At 44.7% G+C, this 23,405-nt stretch overlaps 1 protein-coding gene across 1 annotated transcript in view; it reads right to left on the bottom strand.

Moving 5' to 3' along the window:
• Window positions 1-2,878: 2,878 nt before the first annotated feature.
• RCAN1 (regulator of calcineurin 1) overlaps window positions 2,879-23,405 on the bottom strand; it is a 98,209-nt gene continuing 77,682 nt past the window's right edge. The window contains 3 exon segments of the mRNA XM_033232404.1: window positions 2,879-4,650; window positions 7,899-8,058; window positions 9,915-10,088. Coding sequence (XP_033088295.1) covers window positions 4,478-4,650; window positions 7,899-8,058; window positions 9,915-10,088 — 507 coding nt within the window. The 3' untranslated portion in view covers window positions 2,879-4,477.

The following is a 23,405-nucleotide window of genomic DNA, read 5'->3' on the forward strand; positions in this document are numbered from 1 at the left end:
CCATCCATCCATCCATCCATCCATCCATCCATCCATCCATTGATCCGTCTATCTTTCCATCTATCCATCTATCCTTCCATCTATCCAATCCACTTGCATGTTGAATGTCTACTATGAGCCACTGGCTACCAGGAATCCCACTTCCACCCAAATTATGTTTCAACAGGGAAGACAAACAATTTAACAATTATGATAAAAAAAGAAAATATGCCATACAATGGAAAAGAAGGGGGCACGATGGGAGACCCAGCAGGAGTAGGTAGCTGGCAATGATTCTCAGGGGGAAGAGACATTCCTAATGGACACCTGCAGGAGAAATATTAAAGAGTCAATCATTTCAATAACACTTATTGTGAAACCATAATGCACGAAGTTTCTGGGTTCCCAGGCTGATGGGTTTGAAAGTCACTGCGTCATGAATGTGCCCGGGACCCACACATTGTTTTGTAGGAGAGGGGTTCAGTAAAATGTGAAACGACCGACATTCATCAGGCAGAAATGTGCAGAATGCACGCTTTGCCACTGATTGAAAGTGTTTCTTCAACGGGTTTTGATAGAATATATGACTAATCTGATGAGAAACAGCTTAGGGCCATGCAAGGAAAGAAAATCAGCCCCTCGAAACGTGTTCTGTGGCTAGGCACAGAGGTAGCTGCTGGTAATTTGAACATGGTGGGCCTCATTGTGGGGCTAGCAGGGCCGGGCTGGGACAGTGAGATAATTTTCTAGGCAGAGAAAAGAGATAACATGGTAAGTTAAAAACACTGAAAATTCTGTGCTGCCAGAGTACAAATGTCAGCCAGGAAGGCCCTGACACTCTTGAAAGAGGGATTTGAGCAGTGGCCACTGCATCTACTTGGCACTTGTTCGCTGTGTAGAAGGGTCACCAAGTCCCTCATCAGAATCCTGAAAGAAGGAGAAACGGTGGGCCCAGGCAGCGTACCTCAATCATTTGTGAATAATTTCCTTCTGTCTTTCATAAACATAGCTATGATTGAAATGACATTTCACGAACAGCAGGGAAGGATTGTGGAAGAAAATGAGGTATGTGAGAAGCAAATCCATCTACCTGATTGCCACGTAACTTTTGGTGAGTCACGGAGTGCGAATTTGAGATGTGAATTAAGGATTGCTGATATACTTGAAAGGTTTCCTCCATGTTCTACTCCATGTTCTACTTTAGAATCAAGAGGCCAGAGAAGCAGGAGGGACGAGTACTTGTTACTCGTAGTGGACCTTCTTCCTGAAGAATTTTTAGGGGGATTATGTATGTGGTTTCCACCTGAGTCGCTGATTTGGGGTGAATGCTACTGGATATGCACCTACGGTACCCAGGCACACTTTCCGCGGGTTCTGCGGGCACTGTGAAGTGTGACAGACTTTGGCTTTTTATGACTTTTGGTCATAACATGCCCATAGAGTGCTTTTAATCTCCTGCAATTTAACGTATGAGAAAATCGATTTACTTTGTAGTGAGTTCTGTACGTTTCACATAAAATTAAAGCTCTCTGAAAACCCAAATCTCCTGTGGGCAGAAATTCACACACAATATTCTGGAAATGTAGAATCCTAAATGCCGGCTGACTTGAAATCAATGTTTATAGCCTGCATCTGAATTGCTCTGTGAATTGCTCGGCCCCCTCCATCTACTGCCCTTGCTTTGATCTAGCCACTCGTCTCCAGGGGCTGACTTTCTTTTCTTGCATGGCCCTAAGCTGTTTCCCATCACATTAGTAATATATTCTATCAAAGCCTGTTGAAGAAACACTTTCAATCAATGGCCACGTGTGCATCCTGCATGATTCTGCCTGTTGAATGTCGGTCGTTTCACATTTTACTGAACCCCTCTCCTACAAAGCAAGGCATAGGTCCTAGGTACATTCATTATTCAACGACTTTCAGGCCTACCAGCCTGGGAACCAGAAACTTCATGCATTATTGGTTTTACAATTTCAGCTGAGGCTGCCACAGAACAACTCAAAAGAAACAGGCTGTCCTGAGTGAGCCTGTTCCTTGACTTGTGTTTCAATTCTAAGGTCTATTGGCTTCACTGGCAGTGGGATCGCTGACTTTTTCCCTCCTTTATCTAAGGGGACCTGCTGAGAGTCTCTATTTGGAAATATTTCCTGCGTGTCCTTAGGGGGGTCAACGCCTGAATCTGTCCAATAATCAGACTTGACCAACTTGACTAAAGTGTGGATTTTCCAGCACGATTAAACCTTGAACATATATGGCTTGAAAATGTGCAAATGCTCTTGGAAATGACAGGATGATGGTTCTCAAGAAAGGGAAAAAAAGGTAGCATGTGAATTTTCATAGATAAATATCTAATGCTAATATTGGTCAGGATTAATGTCATTTCCTAGATTTTGGCAAATAAACACTGCGTTACTTAGGCCTTTGTGGGCTTCCCAGGAAGGTCACCACCATTGGAAACGAGAGTTTCAGGGAAAAAGCTGCCAGAGATTAAACAGAAGGCTTACAGATGTATCTTCCGAAGAGAACTGGCTTTTATAACTTAGTACCTTCCATGGACATCTTTTCTAATAGAAAAGAAGCTCTTCAAATGACCAAAACGATTGCTGTCTTGTGGAGGTGCTGGTGAACAGGGGTTTCATCATAGTAGCATCTACCTGTACAAAGGAAATACTCAAAGTTCTGATTTCAGTTTTATCCATTTTCTTCTTTTGCAAGTGAAGCATTCTTAGTGTGGTGGACCCTCTGTGGACCACAGCACAGAATCAGGAATTTCTAAGCTCAAACTGACAAAGGCATGTGTCCTCGTGAATTTAAAATGTTTAAAAAGGTTTAAAAGCCTTTTAAACTGCAGCATTTAAAAGGTTCACAGATCTATTCTAGAAATAAAATGACAAACAACTTTTCTGTAAGGAGCATACTGTGCCCATTTATTATAGAATGCAGTTAAAAAAAAATATTTTGAGGTTAGCCTCTCCAGTTTAAAAGCACTTAACTAGAAACACTTGGACAGCGATGCAATGGTCTCTCCCAAACAGGCTCCCTTTTACCAAGTACCATAAACAGGGTTTGAGAACGTTCAATCGATTTCTTGATATGAACAATCAAAGTATTTAATGCAAACATATTGGCTTCTCAAAGAAAAAACCATCTTCCAAATTGCCAAAGCATGCATTGTTACTTGGCATTAGGTATTTCAAAATGACAAACTTTGTTATGGTATTGTAAGGCCAAAATATAATCCCTATTTACCAGACATACACATTACAACTAGAAAAAAGTTACAAATGTTAACCTAGTATAACAATTCCATCAGGAATTAACGGGGAAAGGCACTGCATCCCTCTCATATCGCCACAGATCTACTATCCACTTGACATGCTTTGAATTCAAGTCCTGTTAGACACGGGAACAGCTTTTTCTACAACATACGATTCACAGGTAGGTTAATATATCTTAGTCTCCCATTGCCACACTTTTCACCCAAGTGTACAACGGGCATGAATATATGCTATCAGCTTTATTTACAAGTGTATCTTGATGTCTTAGTGGGGTAAAAAACCAACTATCTCAGCCAACAGTTTCCCAAAAAGGTTTTGGCTATGATTCATGTATAGAAACCACCACATAAAAGAAGTAACAGAAACTGAGGTCCAACCCCAAACACCTCAACTAAAATTTCTCACCCACTAAAAGTTGGCAGTGAAACTGCTATTCTGTGAATTGTATAAGCTAAACTCTACAGAGGAATTTCAGATCAACTTCTTTTGCAAAAGCACAAGTTATACGTTGCACAGCTGAGGATGCCGAGTGAATGTATTCCAGGAGAGTTCTGCAAGCGAGTGCTGTTGCAAAGAGAGTCGAGAATCCGAGAATCTGGGAAAGGTGATACATTTTCCAAACACTTTCCTGGCTTCCCAAAAGAAGTAAAACAACAATGGTTTAACTTTATATACGAACAGAGGTTAGTCTTGAAAATCAGTAATATACATGCACAAACATGAGAACATGAGGGAAGAAAGGAAACGCTACAATTTCCACATTGCATTGCTGCTGTTTTCACAACCACTCTGCACTAGACGGCTTCCTGTGGTACCTCTTCCTACCAGTAGAGAGTGGCCCTGTAGGCTGCTTAGAAACAGGAAGCTCTCTCCTGAGCCCACTGATCAACCTGCCCTTGGCACAGACAGAACCTACCAGAAAAGAACAAGTACAAAACACTATCATTATCGGTTTTCTCAAGACAGTCCCAAATGTCCTTGTGCGATCACCACAAACTCAGTAATTGGCCCAAGTCATTCCCGGGTGCCATGAACAGTAACTGGTGTGCAGCATTAGAACAAGGGGACACAGCCTTGATTCTCTTCTGAGCAACATGAACTGGGATTTCTGCCACCCCGATCTCGGCTGCCACCTCTGAAGAAGTCGTGACCAGCCACCTCCACAGTAAAAGATTCCTCCCGTGAGTATGATTTGGAATGCGTCCTCGTCGCGTGCCAGTTCAGCTGAGGTGGATCGGCGTGTACTCTGGCCTCCTGGTCTGGATAATTTTTGGCTTGGGTCTCTTCATTCTTTCCATTTCCTCTTCTTCCTCCTTCTCTTGATCACTCTCACATACGTGGACCACCACGCTGGGAGTGGTGTCAGTTGCTGCGTGCAATTCATACTTTTCCCCTAAGGAAAGAAAATAACTGCAGGGTCACTCCGGCAAGTCCTTGGGAGTCAAAAGGCAAACATAAAAGAGCATTCAGGGCTCTGCTGGGCCAGCTGCTTGTGACCATTCGATTGGGCTGAGAGACACAGCCAGATATATTTTGGGTTTGTATTTCTTTGCTAGCTCATTCAGAAAAAGAGATATTTCCACTGTGCATGGCTCTGTTTTTAGTCAAACATTCTGGGAGTCCAGGCACATGAAAAGTATAGAAGGAATTTTTCTAGTTATACTTCGCATTTTCTAGATATACTTCGCACGTCCACCAGACATCTAGACTACCCAGAGAACTCCCCTTCTGTCAGCATTTCCTCAAGTGTGAATGTGAGAAACTTCGGTTCAGGAAAAAGATGGATGAAGAAGCGCATTTGGAAACAAAATCCTGTGCCTCCCTCGTGGGGCTCCTGTTTGAGGGTCGCAGTGCACGCCCAGGAAGGGAGTCATGGGAGGTCCTGCAGCAGGCGCAGGGGTGGCTGCACGGAGCCAGGTGCCCTGGAAACGTTTTTGACCTCGGCATCTTTTCCTTAGAACAACTTCTAATCCCCGGGACCAGGAGTGCCCTGCTGTTCTGTGTCAGCCTGAGTTCTATCAGGTTGGCCAATTTCAGGCCACTCTGGTCCAGCAAGGGTAGGGTGAGCTTTCTGCAACTGAAAAACCCAGCAATGTAGAAAAAAGGGGCTGGGGCCTCCCGTTGGGGTGCCGCTCTGGCCACAGGAAGTGTGCATCTCTGGTGCTCGTGAAGGCAGCTCTGAGCCTGGCTCCTTAGTACCCAGGGCTCATAGGCACTTTATTCTGCTTCCCTGTGCACCTCAGTTCCCTTCTCAGTAAAGGAGATGGTAAAGGTATTGACTTCATGGAGCTAAGAGCATAAGTGAGTGCCCGAGGCACTGAGAACCCGGCTCACCACATGCTTGTCCAACCCATGTCACCTAGAAAGATGTTTAAGAATTGAGGCTCCATTGTTACTGGTGTGATGCTGGGCAGGGGTCTGAAATAGGGGCAGGAGGTTTGCTTCAACCTGCTACACCCACAGGATGTGGCCTCATGGTGAGTTTTCCTCCAGGGCTGTGTGCTTGGGATTTCTTTTCTTTTCTCTTTTCTTTTCTTTTCTTCTCTCTCTCTTTCTTTCTTTGTTTTTTTTTTTGAGACAGAATCTCACTCTGTTGCCCAGGCTGCAGTGCAGTGACAAGATCTCGGCTCACTGCAACCTCCGCCTCCCATGTTCAAGTGATTCTCCTGCCTCAGCATCCCAAGTAGCTGGGACTACAGGCGCATGACACCATACTCAGCTAATTTTTGTATTTTTAGTAGAGACAGGGTTTCACCATGTTGGCCAGGATGGTCTTGATCTTCTGACCTCATGAACCGCCTGCCTCAGCCTTCCAAAGTGCTGGGATTATAGGCGTGAGCCACCCGGCCTGGCCTGTGCTTGGGATTTATTTGCAGTTTGGCTAAGCGAGGAGGCACCTCACCAACCACTGTGTGCCCATCACATGACTGATTTCCACCAGGCAGGAGTGGCCCAGCAGAGCTTCCTACCTCCAGCCACACTGGTTATTCCTCTAAACTTGGAAGATACTTTTACTTATAAGGAAGGTGGTGGTCTTTTCTCTATCACACGTGGGACTGAAATGTTATTATAACTGCACTGAAAAAGGTAAAGGAGCTTCAGCTCTCTGAGAGACAGAATTCAGGCACGGGAGGTCAGATTGATTGCTGAAAATGCTGGTTAGAGCCTCTTACAAATCTATCTCTTTGCAAGTCTCTTATCTACCTACTAATCAGCCAAAATCCAGAAAGCTCAGGGTTTAGGATCATAATTTGCAAAATCTCCGCAATCCCGTTGGTTGAAAAGCACAGGTGAAATATGAAATCTCACTCAAGCTCACTATTAAGTGAACCAAGGACAAACTGATTTTATTACATCTATTTCCTAAAAAGCCTTCTCCAATAAGCCCTCGGTGAAGGAAGTGGTAGATTCTGGAGTATGAAGAATTTTTATTAACAGCATTTGCCACACCTCTTTGCAAGTGGAGACCCTGTTTCCTCCCATCCCTAACCTAGGGGAAGACTCCACACCCTCAGCCATGCTCATGCCCCTGGCCAGGAGCTGCTGTAGGGGGGGCACACACTTCCTCAGAATGGCCATTTCTGATCTTGACCTTCACGCCGCAATTAGCAGTAAGTAATGTGACTCTTGCTTTATTCCACAGAGGGAATTTCCGTTTGGGCAATGTTTTCAGAAATATAATCTTTTCAATATGAAACTGCTGATGGTCCAAGAAAACAAAACCCTCAACCCAAGGGAACATCAGATTGCTGGTCAAGGAGAAACGAGGAGCTGATGGTCTCAGCATTTATTCAACTTGCTCCATGGACAGAAGGCTCAAACCTCTTCACCCCAGGACTCTCCCTCACACCTGCCTCCTCACCCAAACCCTAGTGGACAGGACAGGAACCACCACCATTTTATGGTTTTCAAAAAACCTGCATTGAACACTGTGAACCAGGCGCTGATTGAAGCGCCTTTCACTCCATGATCTCATCTACTGCTTGCAAGTCCACCAGGTAAGGCCCACATTTTGGGCAAAGAGCCTGAGGAACCTACCCCCTCCCCGCAGTGCTCACACTTTTGTCCCTCCAGAGGACGGGAACCTCCTCTTTCTTTGGCAAGCCCTGTAGGGGACCAGCCCATGGGCCCTGGGGTAGGGCAGCCTGGCCGCGGCCCTTCCCTCACCATGGCCTACGGTTCTCCTTCCCTTTTCCTTTAAGAAGGCCTGGTGAGAATCACAGGAAAGGATGAATTTACCTTGATTAAAAATAACATTTCTTAAAGGGGGCATCAATTTTCCCTTTCCAAAGTCCAATCACTTATCCCTATCTGGAGCGACAGGACCTGGGGCCGGGGCTCAGGTCTCCCATGCAGGCTGTGCTCAGTGGACACAAGAATGGATTCCTGGGACACTGTGGGGGTTGGGGGGGGCGTGATGCAGGGTCCCCACGATCAGCCCCAGTCTAACATTGCAGGTGGCGCCAAGAGGCAGGCATGCTCCCAGCACAAGGGATCGTGGTGCAGAAGAATACAGAGAAGCTCACAAAACACGCCTGCATGGGCTCAGGAGAGCTACGGGGTAGTGGGGGTACTGCTCCCCAGTGCAGGGGAGCAGCTGTGTCTCCCCCTGCCTCCCTCCCACTCGAGGGCCCTGCTCACCTGGCCCCAGCTTGGAGATGGCATATAAGAGATCATAGTTTATGACTGGGGTCGCATCTTCCACTTGTTTCCATCCCACCGGCGGAGAGGCGGGAGGGGAGATCAGAAACTGCTTGTCTGGATTTGGTGGCGCCAGGTGTGAGCTTCCTATGTGTAAGGTCTGAGGGGAGAAAATAAGCACAGGTCAGTTGTTGCCAGGGAAGAACTGCAGTGAGGCAATAGCACCTAACGCCAGCTTCCAGGAGATGGGCGGGTCAATGTCCAGGCGTCAGGACAGGTGTGATTCCAGGACCAATTGTAAGATGGTCTGTAACGGGGAGGGCAAAAGGACATCTGAACTCTGCTTATGGTGCAGACAGGATGACAGCCCCCTCCCAGGGCTGTGGGAGTCACAGGCACAGGGACTGCAAATAATTACCCTTGACCTAGATGGACAGAAGATCAGCAGAGGTGACTTCAGTATACATGGAAAATTAAAGTCACTGTCACTGAGGTCAAGAGGGCTCTTGGAATCAATTTCTCCCCACTCCTCACACCACAGAGGCACACTCTGAAAGTCCAAAGCCTAAGCGACCGTTCTGAGAGGACACAGCTTCTCAGGGACAGGGAGCCAGGGCTCCACCTGCCCCTAGGGTTCCCCACCCAGCAGCAGCCCTGTGACTCCCTCCCGGGGACTCTAGATCAGATGCCAGAAAAAAAAAAAGCCACCTCCCAGAAGACTTTAAAAAATAACAATAAGGAACAATAACCTATGATCCTAGTTTGGTTTTAGAAATGCTGACCAGTGATGAGAGGGCTGTCCAGAGAGCTCTTACACATATCACAAGCTGCACAGTGTAGGTTTTCTCTGCACTTCCAGATTGCCCTCCCCAAGTTTTCACAACGAATATGCATTGTTTTACAATCAGAAAAGGTCAGAGTAGTAGTAAGTAATTATTTGCATAAAATCTCATCCAGTGCAGAAAGGAGTGTACTCACAGAGGAAGCCCTAGGCACCCAAGGTCAAAGCTTGGCCTATGCCTCCCAGGGCAGAAAGGTCGGGGGTGCAGCGGGCATCCCAAATGCTTTATTTATATTTGAAGGGCCCAGCAAGTTCCCTGTCCTCACTTTGGGGAAGAAAAGACACTTTGACTCTCTGGGATGGAGTCAGATGAGCTTCCTCCCTCTGTGGGAAGCCTTTGGACAGGGTCCTCTCCCATCCCAGCAAGGTATGTGTGTGGGGGGGTGCTCAGAGCCTGAGGGGGACTCGCTTTACTGAGGAGCCGCATTCTAGAAGCTCTTCCCCTTCCCTGACAATCTGTCAGCCCCTAAGGACATCAGATGGAACTCTGGGAGCTGCCTTGAAGGTGGGTCACCTGTCCTAAGTGCCCCAGAGGAGGGTCAAAATGGTAGCGGGCAGGAGAAAAAGCAAGCCCAACCCCAGCTACCCCTCTCCCTACCGTGGGTACCCTGGGGCTGGGAACCTTGCCAACTGGAGGGTTTCTTAGCATCTGCGCCCAGTCTGGTTATCCCCTATTTTCCTTTCAAGCCAGACCTAGCAGTCCTGGGCTGATTTGCAGGCATCTTCTGCAGACTCCTCTTTCTCTGCTGAGTGCCCCCAGCACCACATGAGCTGGGAACCACTCTGGTCTGCTCAGTCTGGAGTGGGTCGTTAGCTCCAACCCTGGAGCAAATCCATGGAAACCTGCTGTGCAAATCTTAGGGTATTTGCATAGCCATGCCCACCCTGCTGCACCCTGCAAGCTCCCCAGTGAACAGGGAAGGCTTTCTTTCCCCCATCATTATCAACCCAGGAAGGTCAGGGTCAATTTCTAACATTGCTTTCAAATGCACCTTGATATCTTCTTAAAACAAGGGAGGCACTGAACATTCCGATTAGGAATTTTGCCTTTCTGTTCATCTAAGATAAAGTCTTAGAGTTTCCGGTCAGCATACAACATAAGTGACATACAAGATGCTTTATAAAAGGGAGTGAGGGAGTAGGGAGAAGCATGCATAGCAAGGAACCCAACTCACCTGAGCAAAATATAACTTCATTTCCTTTCCCAGAAACTCAGTCTTATGCAGCTGGAGCCTGGCATCTGCTGCGGAGAAGGGGTTGCTGAAGTTTATTCTGACTCGTTTGAAGCTCTTAAAATACTGAAAGGTGATATCCTTGTCATACGTCCTAAAGAGGGACTCAAATTTGGCCTGAAAAATAACAATAAAAATAAAAGGAGTTGAAATTTACCTGCATATGACCCTTGACTAGATGATGTCATTACTTTTTTTTTTTTGAGACAGAATCTGGCTGTGTCACCCAGGCTGGAGTGCAGTGGCGTAATCTTGGCTCACTGCAACCTCTGCCTCCCAGGTTCAAGTGATTCTCCTGCCTCAGCCTCCAGAGTAGCTGGGGTTACAGGTGCCTGCCAGCACACCTGGCTAATTTTTGTACTTTTAGTAGAGACAGGGTTTTGTCATGTTGGCCAAGCTGGTCTCGAACTCCTGACCTCAGGTGATCCGCCCACCTTGGCCTCCCAAAGTGCTGGGATTACAGGCGTGAGCCACTGTGCCTGGTCTCCTCAATACATTTCTTACTGAGGAAGTGGATCATCAATCCTTTCAAGAACTCCTAACTTCTTAGAGAAAAGCCTTTCCCCTCTTAGGGGCCTATGGCCTTTTAGTCCTAATGCAGATATTTTACAAGAAGGTAAGAAGGTATGATTTACTACATTCATCTAATCAGCAGAACAATTGCCAATACATAGACACTACTATGGTAACAAACTTTTTAAAAAAGTCGAATGAGCATTTTCCAGGGAGGTACAGTTTGGTAATGTTCCCAGTGTTTCTCTGTCCTATGACTTTCCCCGCTTACCCCCCTATATTTCTCTGTCCTCTAGCGTTTCCCCGCTAGCCAACTCCAACCCCGCCATTCAGCTCAGGGCAATGTTGTATACATGAAGTATTTCTTTAAGGCTTAAAAACACTGCAGCTAATTTGAAAAAAAAGAAATACTTGAAAAATAACAAAATTGAAAGAAAGTTTTGCATTTCTTAGAATCAGTAGTTTTTAAAAATTTCCACGATCGCTTTTATCTCAAGTCTGTTACTTTTTAACTCTCTAAAATGATACTGGTTTAAAAATTAATGTTCTGCAAATGGACTGTTTTCTGCATCCTGGCTTTCATGTCTATGCACACCTCGCTCTGGTGCCATAGGGCTAGTGAGAATTAGGAGATGTCATGAGCTCTTAGAATGCAAAGCCCGAGGTGGGGGATTCCAAGCTTAGGTTGCTCAGGGGAGAGCCCCCTGGGCTGGGTCCTGGAGTGTGGATGTCAGTGGGGGCAGCTGGGGGCCACTGCAACTCCTCGGAGAGGGAGTTTAACTGGTGGACAGTCAAAGCTCCAAATGGGCTTCTAGTCGCCGGGTTCTGTGAATCTTTTTACCAGGCAAAAACACTTAGGACAGTTTGTGGCAGCCTGTGTGAAAGGCAGAAGGGGCTGGCCAGGAGGAAGGCGACGGCACGGGGTGTGGATGGTAGGCAGCGCGAGCAGAGCTCACTGAGGACCTTGGAGAACCTATGGAAGGCAGTGTTTCTGCAGCGGGAGCGAGAATTCGGGATAAGAGAGGAGAGTGTCTTCAGGAATGTTCACTGCTGGCAAGCGCGGGGAAGCATGGGTGGATGGTGCCTGCTCCACTTGGGGCTGGGGCTGCGGGTAGGAAGGAACAGGGTAGCCGGTCCCTGCCAGGCAGGTCGTTAAGGGGCAGTCAGAACAACCTACGACCTTGCTCTCCTTGCATTCCCTGGCTTTTTCTTCAGTTTATGAACATTTCTGCGACTTTCCCACAAGGGATCCTGCAGAGGCACGTGCGAAGGAATGCGGAGCTGGCAGACAGTGGAGTCCATCTGGCCGCCTCTCACTCTTTTCCCCACCTCTCTTGAGCACCAGCAAGTTTCTGGCAAAACTGTGTCTTCGTACATTTGGAATTTTGTATGACCTCATCAACAGGCACTGTGACCCACTGTTTAGTTTTGAAGTTATGATTCAGAATTTGGGAGAGATGACTTTGAAGAATATTTTAGAATACAGGTTCAGGGCTTAGGACCAGAACAAAAGAGAACTCACATTATCTTTAAAATCTAGATTACTATGATGCCATTCTCTTATAAATGAATCTTATTTGTTCCAATAACTGATATCCAGTTATTATAGCTTTTGGATGGCATCTCTATTTCATTTTAAAAAAATAGTGATTTTACTCACATAAGGCTAATGCTAAGTGCACTCACTTTGTAGGACTTTAAAAACATAGAATGTGCTCTGCGATCTAGTCCAAACACTATGGTGCCAGATCATAAGCATTATATACAATTATGGACTTACATTTGATTTTAAAAAAGAAACCTTCACATGTCCCAATATGGCTTTGGGTATAAAGCATATAACACCACCATGCACAAATACCACCTCTCAAATAGAACATACAGGATTCACTCCTATATGATATTATTAAAGTTCAATTAGATAGCTGGGTAGCTGCTGATGAAAAAAGTTAACATTTTAGTCAAATGAAGAAGAAAAGTATACTGATTAAAATATATTAATCCCTATCAAAGAGAGCTGCTGCCCAGGAGGCACACTGATCTCACACTTAATTTCTCCAGTTTTATTATTTGCTCTGGCTGCATTTTCTCTCATTAGAGAAATCTAGGCACTTGAGGCCAGGCCCTCGTAATTACTACCAACATACAAATATCTTTATAACATTTATTTCCTAAGACGATACAAAATTATTCGCAACGCTGGCTGTAAAAGTAAAACACTATTCACTGTCAGAAGAGGCCAGTTTCTGAAAAGTTCACTTATAACATACACAGAATGAAAAACACACGATGCCCAGCTCTCACCTTCCTGGTTAGTTGGTTCAGGGACCTGGATGTTGTCAAATATTGAGATCTTTAGAAATTCCTTCCTCAGTTAATTCCTCAGGCAACAGCTTTTGATTTTCAAGGCTCAAAAGACTTTGGATTTCTTTCAAAACCCCCAAACCCACAAGACAGCCACATTCCCCCAAGTATTTCAGTTAGTAGTCCCAATTAGCATAATGCTTTGAAAACTAAAGAAAATCACGTTACATTAGAAGCCTTACCCTGGTTTCACTTTCGCTGAAGATATCACTGTTTGCCACACAGGCAATCAGGGAGCTAAAACTGTAGTTAAAGTTTCTAAAGTGCATCTTGCTTTCTTACAGTGAAAGCGCTAGGGACCCACGCAGTCAAGCCCCTAGTGAGATTCCTTTCCAAGAGGCTGTAGGTTCCTTCTTGAGCCGGTGCTTATAAAGCAGTGAGGACCAGCCCCCACTCCCTGGGGAAAAAAAAAAAAAAAAGCGCAGCTTCCACAGCATCCTGTTTGGACAGCAAATTCCTGAGTCAAGTCCTGCATGCTTGCAGGCAGACAGGGACAAAGTGTAAGTTTCTACTGGAAAGAGGTGACGTCAACACCTTAGTCATTTTCCCTATGCTAATTAACTTTGCTTGGGGAGAATGGAAAAAACAGCTGAGGTTTGCTTTGCAGCTGCTTTATCAACCCCTCTTGCAGCATAGTTTCCACTGGTAGTAATTCCATTCAGCTACTCAGACAACACGCTCCTTGGCTGAATGGGACGACCCTTCTTAAGATGGAAAATGTTACAAAAGAAAAAGGATGGAGGTCTGTGGCAGTAAACAGCAATTAGACTGTAGGGAAATTTCAAGGCTTTGGGAAACCTGGAAACCAAAGTCCGGGTGACATACTTGATCCCTGGAATTTCCTGAAAACCTCAATCAAAGTTTCACTTTGGGGTATTAGAGAAAACATTTTGAAATCTGTCTCGGTCAATAAAAATTTTAAAGGAAAAAAAGGAATCATTTTGAAATGTAGTTAAATTTTTTTTTTTCCAACGATATTTTATTGGATGAATGTCCCAATTTGTACTTGTATCCCACAGTGGAATGGAGCAAAGAGAACCTAAAACACTCCTAGGATTTTCATTTGAAAACTTTATTATTATAATTTGAGAACTAGGAATATGCAACACTTTGATCATTTTCAAAGCACTACTGAATTCCGGCAAAGGATACAAAAACACTTTAGAGAACCTAGCCTTTGAAACTGAGCTAAGAAGCATTAACCCATTTATGCCAGAGGTTGCAATTTTTTGAATTTTTGCCATCAGACCTTGGTGATGACCTTGAGCAGTAGGATATAAATAACTCTCACATGCTTAGTGTTCCAATAATGGAACACTAGGCATAAATGGGTTAAAAGGTCCTGCTTAAAGACTCATAAACTAAATGTTAAAAGAAAAAGGAAAGGAAGAAGAAATGGAAAGAATGTACACTATAATTGAAAGGGAAGATGCAGGAAAGATGCCTGGTTTGGAGAAGTGCACTGGGATGCAAGACTGACTCTAGTTCTCTCAAAAGGTTGCAACTCTTGAACCTTCTAAGTATTTTGCCAGTTTAGATCCCTAAGGCAGCCTGAGTCCTATGTTCTTCTCACTCTCTCCAATTTTGTTATCACCTAAAAGCACTCAAGTTAAGCTTTCTCTAATTTAGGGGCACACAGGGATAGCTCTCAAGCTTCCAGAAGTTAAATGGAATGCTGCCATTCACATTTAAAAATTAACATCAAAGAATCATTAAAGTCAGCCAATAATTTAAAATACATGCAAGAGGAAAAAATAAAGGAGGGCATTTAGCCTTCCAAAAAAGGAAAAGCAAAGTCCTCTTGGATGAGTGAACGTTGTTTAATTTCAACGCACTGTGCCTTGCTGCCAACTGTAGAGTTATGTAAGAAACCAGTTACGGTGTCTGCTTTGCCAAATTACCCATAACACCCAACCTGAAAAGACATAAAGGCATGTATTCCAAAAAAGTGTAGAATACTGAACAGTGCAACATGCATCAAACACCAAGGGGAAGTGGTCATCCTGGAGGAGGCTTCGAGAGGGAGCGTGTGTGCTTGCAGTGCTGCATTTTCAGTACAGGGAGCCTTTGTCTGTCCAGCGGGCGCACATGAAGATTATGGTGGTGGGCAGGAGAGGCTAAGGGGAAACAGAGGTGGGGGCAGCAGACACAGTCCTGCATTCCACTCCTCTCGAGGGGCTTGGAACTTCTCTGATGTTCCCTCCCCATCTCCAACTCTTGTCTCCCCCTTTTCTCTTCTCCTGGCATGCACCTGGGCAAATTTCATTAAAAGGCAATCAGAAGAGACAGAAGAGGCTAATTTAGACACAAGAGACTAATTTCACTGTCTTCCTTTTTCCTTTAAAATCACAAGACAAAGTTCCAGCTCAATTTTGTGGGCAAATCTCAAACATCTCTGTTCATCTGAGACAACAGTATGGGCTCACCCAAATTTACAATTTTGATTTTGTTATATGGATGGAAAAAAAAAAAGAACAGTGAGGTATTTGAAGATTGTTCAACTGTCTTTGCTCATAGAAATGATAAATCTTTCACTAGATTGCCCCCAAACACGTAATTCTGTATCTGCCTTTGAATTGATCGGTTCTATCTACCTGAATTGAATTTAGTAAATTTGAGCATTTCTATTTTTAGATCAGGAGTAAGAGCTGGTCAAAATGGTGGCTGGCATTTTGTAGGGAGGCTGGAATGCATGTTCTCTGGCAAACAAACAAACAAACAAACAAACACTGGTTCACAAATTGTACCAGAGCCCTGGAACAGGGGGAGGGCACTTAGGATCTGCCACCTTGGTTTTCCTTGGCTAAAATGTAAGAGGTATGGAGGAGATTTGAGTTTCCAAAGTGCGTCTTGTTGAGTAGCAGGAATCCTCAGTGGCAATTGGACACTCTTGTTGGCCAAAAGGGCAAAGCACAGGGTTTCCTGGGACACCCGTCCCTGTAACCATAGGTAAGACTGCCTTATGCTCATGTCAATGCCTCCTCATCTGCTCATCTGACAATTCTTGCTAAGAAAGGCTGTCTTTGATTGCATGTCTATTATATGTGAACTTGGATTTCTAAAGGTCCTATGCAAATGAATTTACTTTATAAATAGTGATTCTCCCCAGTGAGAATAAAAATGGATCCAAAGCAAGTATTTAAAAAGCTGACTTTCCTATTTGTATATTCCTTGTGATTTTGGAGGCAAGTATATTCCTCATTCTTGCTTGCTGGTTGAATGTGAGTGATCTGAAGAAAGCAGTGCCTACAGCAAGACCTCTGATACGTTTTGGCTGTGTCCCCACCAAAATCTCAACTTGAATTATATCTCCCAGAATTCCTTCGTCTTGTGGGAGGGATCCAGGGGGAGGTAATTGAATCACGGTGGGGGGGGGGGGGCAGCGTTTCCTGTGCTATTCTCGTGATAGTGAATAAGTCTCATGAGAGCTGATGGGTTTATCAGGTTTTCACTTTTGCTCTCTCATCATTTTCCCTTGCTGCCACCATGTAAGAAGTGTCTTTTACCTTCTGCCATGATTCTGAGGCCTCCCCAGCCATGTGGAACTGTAAGTCCAATTAAACCTCTTTTTCTTCCCAGTCTTGGGTATGTCTTTATCAGCGGCGTGAAAACGCACTAATACAGTCTCATTAGAGCTCTTGAGAAGCATTTTAAAAACTGCACTCACCATGATAAAACTGAACCCAGAAGTTAAAGTAAATGAATGTTTTAGTCAACTCAAAGCTTTAGATGCTTTGCATTTCTTCCATTCACACCATAAAAATCATAAATGAGTCTCTTTAACCTGCATTTGCCTCCTCTGGCTCCAAACAGTTAGAGCATGTTTCCATTAGGAAGTTTCTATTTTCAGTGAGGAAAAATTAAGGTTTATGATGAATTCCATCATTCCCATTACAGCATTCTGAAAGCATCATTAGGATGACTTCAGCATATCCATTATTAACTCTAAGGAGCTGACAACTGCACCAAGAATGTGCCCCCTGTGAAGCTGTCTATAACATGAACTGACCAAAGACAGAAACTGAGTTTTGACTTCCAACACTGAGCATAAAATGAGGCAACTTGCAAAGACTCTCTTGTGAATGAAAATGACAACATTTTCTTTTAGTTTTCTGCTTCTACAATAGTGAAATAGTTTTTGTTTTTGTTTTTGTTTTTGAGACTGTTTTGCTCTTGTCGCCCAGGCTGGAGTGCAGTGGCGTGATCTCGGCTCACTGCAACCTCTGCCTCCTGGGTTCAAGTCAGTCTCCCAAGTAGTTGGGATTACCGGCATCTGCCATCATGCCCAGCTAACTTTTGTATTTTTAGTAGAGATGGGGTTTCACCATGTTAGTCAAGCTGGTCTCGAACTCCTGACCTCGTGATCCACATGCCTCGACCTCCCAAAGTGGTAAAATAGTTTTACTGTTACTTCATATGTGTAACCGTTCCCTATAGAATGTGCAGCATTGTTCCCCAGGCTAAGTTACCATACAAAAAAACAAAAACAAAAACAAAACCGCAAGGGTTTGCTCTCTTCCTCATCTTTACCACTCTGCGGTCTAAAAGGCATTATTAACTAAGGAGAGGGTACTTGTTCTCAACTTGTAAGAGGGATGAATATCACATTCAGAGTTGTGGAGAGGATTGCTCTAGTGATGGAGGCAAAGTGCCTAGCACAATGCCCGAAACACAGGTGGTGGCTAAAGCATGTCAGCTGCCTTTCTATTTCCCATTTCATCGATAAAGATATTGAGGTTCAGAGTGGCATACTACGTTTAGGAGAGCCGGAACTCACTCTGGGCTTTTGATTGCAGATTCCACGCTTGTTCCAAGGAACTATGCCTGCCTAGTGCCAACGTCCTGTGGTACTGTAGCTCATTTCCCCATCTCTCTGGATGGTCCAGGGCACCTTGAATGTCCTCCTACATGCCCTGCAGGTCCACAGAAAGTCCTCTGGTTCTCTATCCCATCCTTCATTCACCTTGCATAGCGCTGCAGGCAGCCCTCAGCAACTGTAATACCCTCCTAACTGGCCTCGCTTGGCCCATGTCTTACCGCTCCAACCTAGTGTGCGATTCTGACACATAAAAATCCCTGATGCTGACCAAGCTCAGTCATGTTCCTCTCCCGCTGCATAAACTTCAGTGATAAGCACCATTCCTGCGGTAGCCCAGGCAGACTGTTCAAGGTTGTCTTGTGTCTTTCTTGTCACATATCCTGCCAGTGCTGCTCTCATCTTTATGCTCCTCCAAGGACAAATGGCTTATGTGCCTTACAACACCTCCCCTCTTCTCTTCCCCGAGTCTCTGCTCTTGCTCTCCCTCTCCCTGGATTATTCGTCCTTCTCCCCTTTCCTTTCCTTCTTTATTTTAAGATTGAGCGCAGGCACGTCGTTCTCCAGGAAGCGAACCATGACCCCCTGTGTTAAAATATATATATATTATTTAATGATGCCTGCTGAAGCCCGACAAGGCAGACTTTATTCAGGAAAGCCACGATGGGTATAGAGACCACCGCAACCAGGTCTTACAGTGGGGGTTGGGGGCAGGGGTAGATTGAGCTCAACTCCGAATACAGCATGGCAAGTGGGAATTTATGGCCAAGGAGCAGTGTCAGGGTCAGTGGTGGAAAATTACTAAGAGGAAGCTTCGGGATAAAGAGGACTCTGGCTAAACTGACCTAATAGGATTCTTCCTGAAGACAGGCCTGGGTGATCAGATATCACCTGGAGGATGGTAGAAGATGAAGAACCCAATCAGATATTAAGGGTGGGGGTGCTCCTGTTAAACTGACTTTGCAGGATTCTTTGCCAAAACTGGGTTTTGTAAGGAAGTGCACAGGTGAGCCTAGGAAAAGGTTCAGAAGCCTGACCCAAGTTTGGCCAAGCAAAAAATTTTTGTCACCCCAAACCCACTCATGCACCCTTGTCCAAGGTTTGTTCAGCACTCTCCAAACTTCCTACGTCTGTCTCTAGCATTGTGCTCACTTCAGCAGGTGACCACCTATATGGTGACACTCTGGTTCTAAACTGTAAACCTCCTGATGGTTGAGCCACATCTTACTCCACTTGATAGTCCTGGTGCTGGTGCAAAATAGTCTCAAAAATGCCAGCTAAAGAAACAAACGGATGTCTTTCTTCCTGTCACTGTCATCCGTGGTTCTGCTTTGATCACATAGAACTAAAAACTAGTTCCACTTTGACACAAGAGTCATTCATACATTTGACAACAGATGTCATCTCATTCACATATCCATTCATTTGATCAGCAAATACTGAATAGCCTTTTACATGACAGGTATAACTGTAGACACTCTAGAAAAGAATAGATAAATGAAGTGTAAACCCTGCCATAAAGATGAGCAGAACTTTGGATAGTTTTCCTGGATCGTACCTTCTCCACTGTAAATTCCAACCCCCACTGCCCACCTGATCAGTCTCATTTAAATAAATATTTTTATAATTTGATAACACCGTCATATGATAAAAAATAAAATACACTTTTTTCTTTTTTTTTTGAGATGGAGTCTCGCTCTGTCGCCCAGGCTGGAGTGCAGTGGTGCGATCTCGGCTCACTGCAAGCTCTACCTCCCGGGTTCACGCCATTCTCCTGCCTCAGCCTCCCGAGTAGCTGGGACTACAGGCGCCCGCCACCATGCCCAGCTAATTTTTTGTATTTTTAGTAGAGACAGGGTTTCACCATGTTAACCAGAATGGTCTCAATCTCCTGACCTCATGATCTGTCTGCTTCAGTCTCCCAAAGTGCTGGGATTACAGGCGTGAGCCACCGCACCAGGCCTTATAGGATGCACTGAGAAAGCTATTCCTACCTCTGTCCCTGTCCACTCCATTCTCCCTCTGCCTGTTAGGTGTAACCTCATTGTTTTAAACACATTTTTATTATTTTGGGGTTTCTTTATCAAATAAAAGCAGTTATGATTTTATTTCCCCCACTTTAAATAAATAAAAGGTAATATGCTATATTTAAACAAAACAAACCTTCAATGACTTCCCTTTGCTCCTGAAGTTGAACCTGAGTCTTCTGGTTCATATTCATTCATGCATCCCTCCATTTATTCATTCATTTGTTTAAACACTGTTCTAGGTACTAGGAATTCAAATATGAACAAAACAGACAAAACTCCCTGCCCTCTTGGAGCTTACATTCCAGATGGGGAAAAAAGACACAAAACAAGATAGATGGGTACAATCCACAGTATGGTTAGACAGCCTTGAGTGTGGGCAACAGAGCAGTGTGGAGGGGCAGAAAAGATGGAAAAGTGGTGAAAGCAAGCCTGGCCAGGGAAGGCATCCTTAAGAAGGGGACATGTGAGTGCATGAGGACCTGAAGCAGGCAGGGGAGTGAACCGTGGGATGCTGGGGAACAGCATTCTAGTCCAGGGAACTAGGTGTTGAGGCCTTGAGGCAGGAGAATCTGGCATGCTGCAAGCCCAGCAAGGACGCTCAGGGTGGCTGCAGAGGAGGGTCACAGAGAAAGTGGTTGGGAATGAGGACAAGAGAGACCTTTAGCCATCGGAGGGACCCTGGCTTGTATTCTACTGAAGTGGGAGCTATAAGGGGGTTTGGGCGAAGGTTAGCATGGTCTGTTATGACATGATTTCCATATTACAGAAGTACTCTGGTGTCTGCGTTCAGAATACAGCAAAGGGGCAAGGGGGAAGCAAGGTGCCCATGAGGAAGCAGCTGGGGCAGGCGGGGCAGTGGGACCTTCTTCTCCAGCCATGTGTCCATATCTCCTCCAGGGACCCCCTCTGCAGTACCCACTTTCTACCGCTCCTCAGCCAGCTCCTGCCTGTCTCATCCCTGCCTGTTGAACTCTTGTTCATCCTTTAAAGCCCATCATTAAGTCCATTCCTCCAGGAGCTTCCCCTGACTAAGTGTTCTCTCCCTCCTTTAACCTGGTGACTCCCACCTCCCGCTGTCACCATAGTCTGCTTGGCATCATAGTCATGTTGGGACATGGCAATCTTCCTACTACAACAAAAGCTTCATGAAGACAATACAGCTTGTCCTGCAGCTCCCCAGAGATGTAGATAAAAGCTTGTGCAAGTCAATAACACCGAAATTCAGAGAAGTGCACCAGTGGGAGCTCATCTGATGCAAGCCAAGAGCCAGAATTCACCAGGGCATCAAAAGGCCATGGCTGCTGGTGTGACAGGCTGAAGGGCAGCCTTTGTCTTTGGTTTGAGCAAAGGCCAGGCCATTCATTGTGGTCACAGGAGGTGGTACAGGGTTGTGATGACATTTCTCACAGGCCGCAGGGGAAGCGCTGTGCTTAAGGGCCACATGTGTGCTCAGTGGGTGACACATTCCCGGATGTGCTTCCTATGTCCTTGCTGTGGGGGGCCTAGCAGGATGCCAGGCACTGGTCCACACCATCACGTGGAGACCGGGAGGCCTGACCACATGGATGCTGCAGAGACTCAGGATTCTTCTTATGGGTACACTGCAGAGGTCTCCAGCACCAACTCCATGACAAGAGGAAGAGCAGCTTCAGCTGAATGCATGTCCACCTTAAGGACCTGTCTTTAGGGCATGTTTCATAAAGTATCCAGCATATAGGAAAATGTGTATAGAATTTACAAATAAAATGCTTTACTGGCAGATGGACTAAAAAAGCTTTTACCAATGAGGTTCATGATCCCAAACATTTGGAGACCATGTGTCTAAGCAATAGTGTGATTAAATTCCCAATTTTCTTTAGGCTTTTTCATGATAAGCAAGTGTAAGAAAGATAACAGAAGAACATTCTTCTTGATATCGTTAAAGGAATTTCTATTTTTGTTCACTTTTAGGGAAATCAGGATGGGCTCAAGAGTATATTTCTCTTAGTATTGTTTTCTTACTGGTAAAATTTGCTTGGCCAAGGGAAGGGCAAACATTTCAAAGAAAATATAAAGCAAAACACATAACCTTTTTTTTTGATGGGCTTTGAAGGTGTTAACCAGAATGCCCTGGAGAAAATAAGGGAGGTGCTGGTTCTCCAACTACAGAGAATGACAATTAAGAATTCTAAATCTGAAATAATAAAATCATTTAAAAAAACATTTTGAAGTTTAATGAGTATTAATCTTCTGTAAGAAAACACAGTAACTGATATTAAACTTCACTCAGGCACGGTTCTGATACTTTGAAAAAAATAAGAAATCCTGAAGTATCTTTTGATACTTTGCATGCATTACTACAAGAGAGTTTACAAATATGTATTTCTGGGATAACACAGAACTTTTATTCCTTAGATAAAAAGTCTGAGTGGCTGATTTATGCCGGTAACCAAAATGATGGCTGCGATTATGTCTGCTCGATATTCATGTTGTTAAAGATGGAAATGCTAAAGACTTTTTTTTTTAGTACAATGGTGATCATGATCTGTTAACACTTACAGTAGAAATAAAATTCCAACTATAAAGAAAAAAATAAGAAAGAGAAGAAAAAAAGAAAATAATTGGGGAAAAACAGGGAGGAAGAGTGTGTACAAATGTACATCTTAAGACTGAGGTCACAGTTCACAGTTCATACTAGATTTCATCTTGTTTGTTAAATTCCATGTGCGCTCAGAATTCCATTAACTCTTATTCCGTATTGCCTCAATCTTTCCTTAATATATAAAGGTTAACCGCCCCACTGTAACTTCTTGGAAACGCACTGCTTGCAATGTTTAAGATGAAAAAATAGCCACAGGCAAATCAAAACTCTACTTAATGACTTGGAGACCAGCAGATGAGGATTAGGGGAGGTAACATTTATTTGGAGATTACTGGGGCCAAAGCCACCCTAATTAATTACTCTTTATTTGCTTTCTCTTTCCAGACCCACCTTGCTTTAATTACTGACTTTAATTTCTGCTTTGATGCCATTCTCAGCCAGGGGCACAGTACTGCAGGAGCAAAAACCTGGGGAAGAACAGTCGCCCAGGAGTGGGCTGGCTGTGGTCCACTCAGGCCCAGGGATCACCAGTGTTTGGTTAGCCCTCACTCCTGCGCTAAGCAGCTCTCACAACCCCGCGGCTGGTTCATTCTCAGCAACTCAGTCCTTCACACTCAAATTAGGAATTCTACATTCTAGGGTTAATGCTGCCTGGAAAACCTTTCCTTCCGCTGCAGCATTCCATACTGTCCTTGGAAGACGTGACACAATGGCTTCCTGGGAAAGCAGAGGTCGGGTCTTGTTCCAGGAGATTCTCCCAGGGAGGCTGGCGCAGTGCAAGGGTCCAGGCACACCCCACGCCGGCACCTGGTGAATGGCTGGCTGAGTGTCAGTGGAGGAGTAAAGGTGAGAGGGTCATGGAGGAAAGGGGAAGAAAATGGGCAAGATCAAAATCTGCAACTCTTCAATAAAGACAGAAAACCCAGTTCTCAATGGCTTCGCTAAGTATTGTTTGTATCCACACCCAGTTTCAAAACTCAGGAGGCAGGTCAGAAATGGTTTTCTGTTATTGGTTTTTTTTTTTATTTTTTATTTTTTCACCAAGTGCTGGGAGAAAAGTGAGTTATGTGCTCTTACCTGCTATTTCCATTACCATCCACACACCCTGTTTCCACGTCTGTAGTTGAGAA

This window comes from Trachypithecus francoisi, unplaced genomic scaffold (genome assembly GCF_009764315.1).
Source record: "Trachypithecus francoisi isolate TF-2019V2 unplaced genomic scaffold, Tfra_2.0 Lachesis_group14, whole genome shotgun sequence".
Lineage (NCBI taxonomy): Eukaryota > Metazoa > Chordata > Mammalia > Primates > Cercopithecidae > Trachypithecus > Trachypithecus francoisi.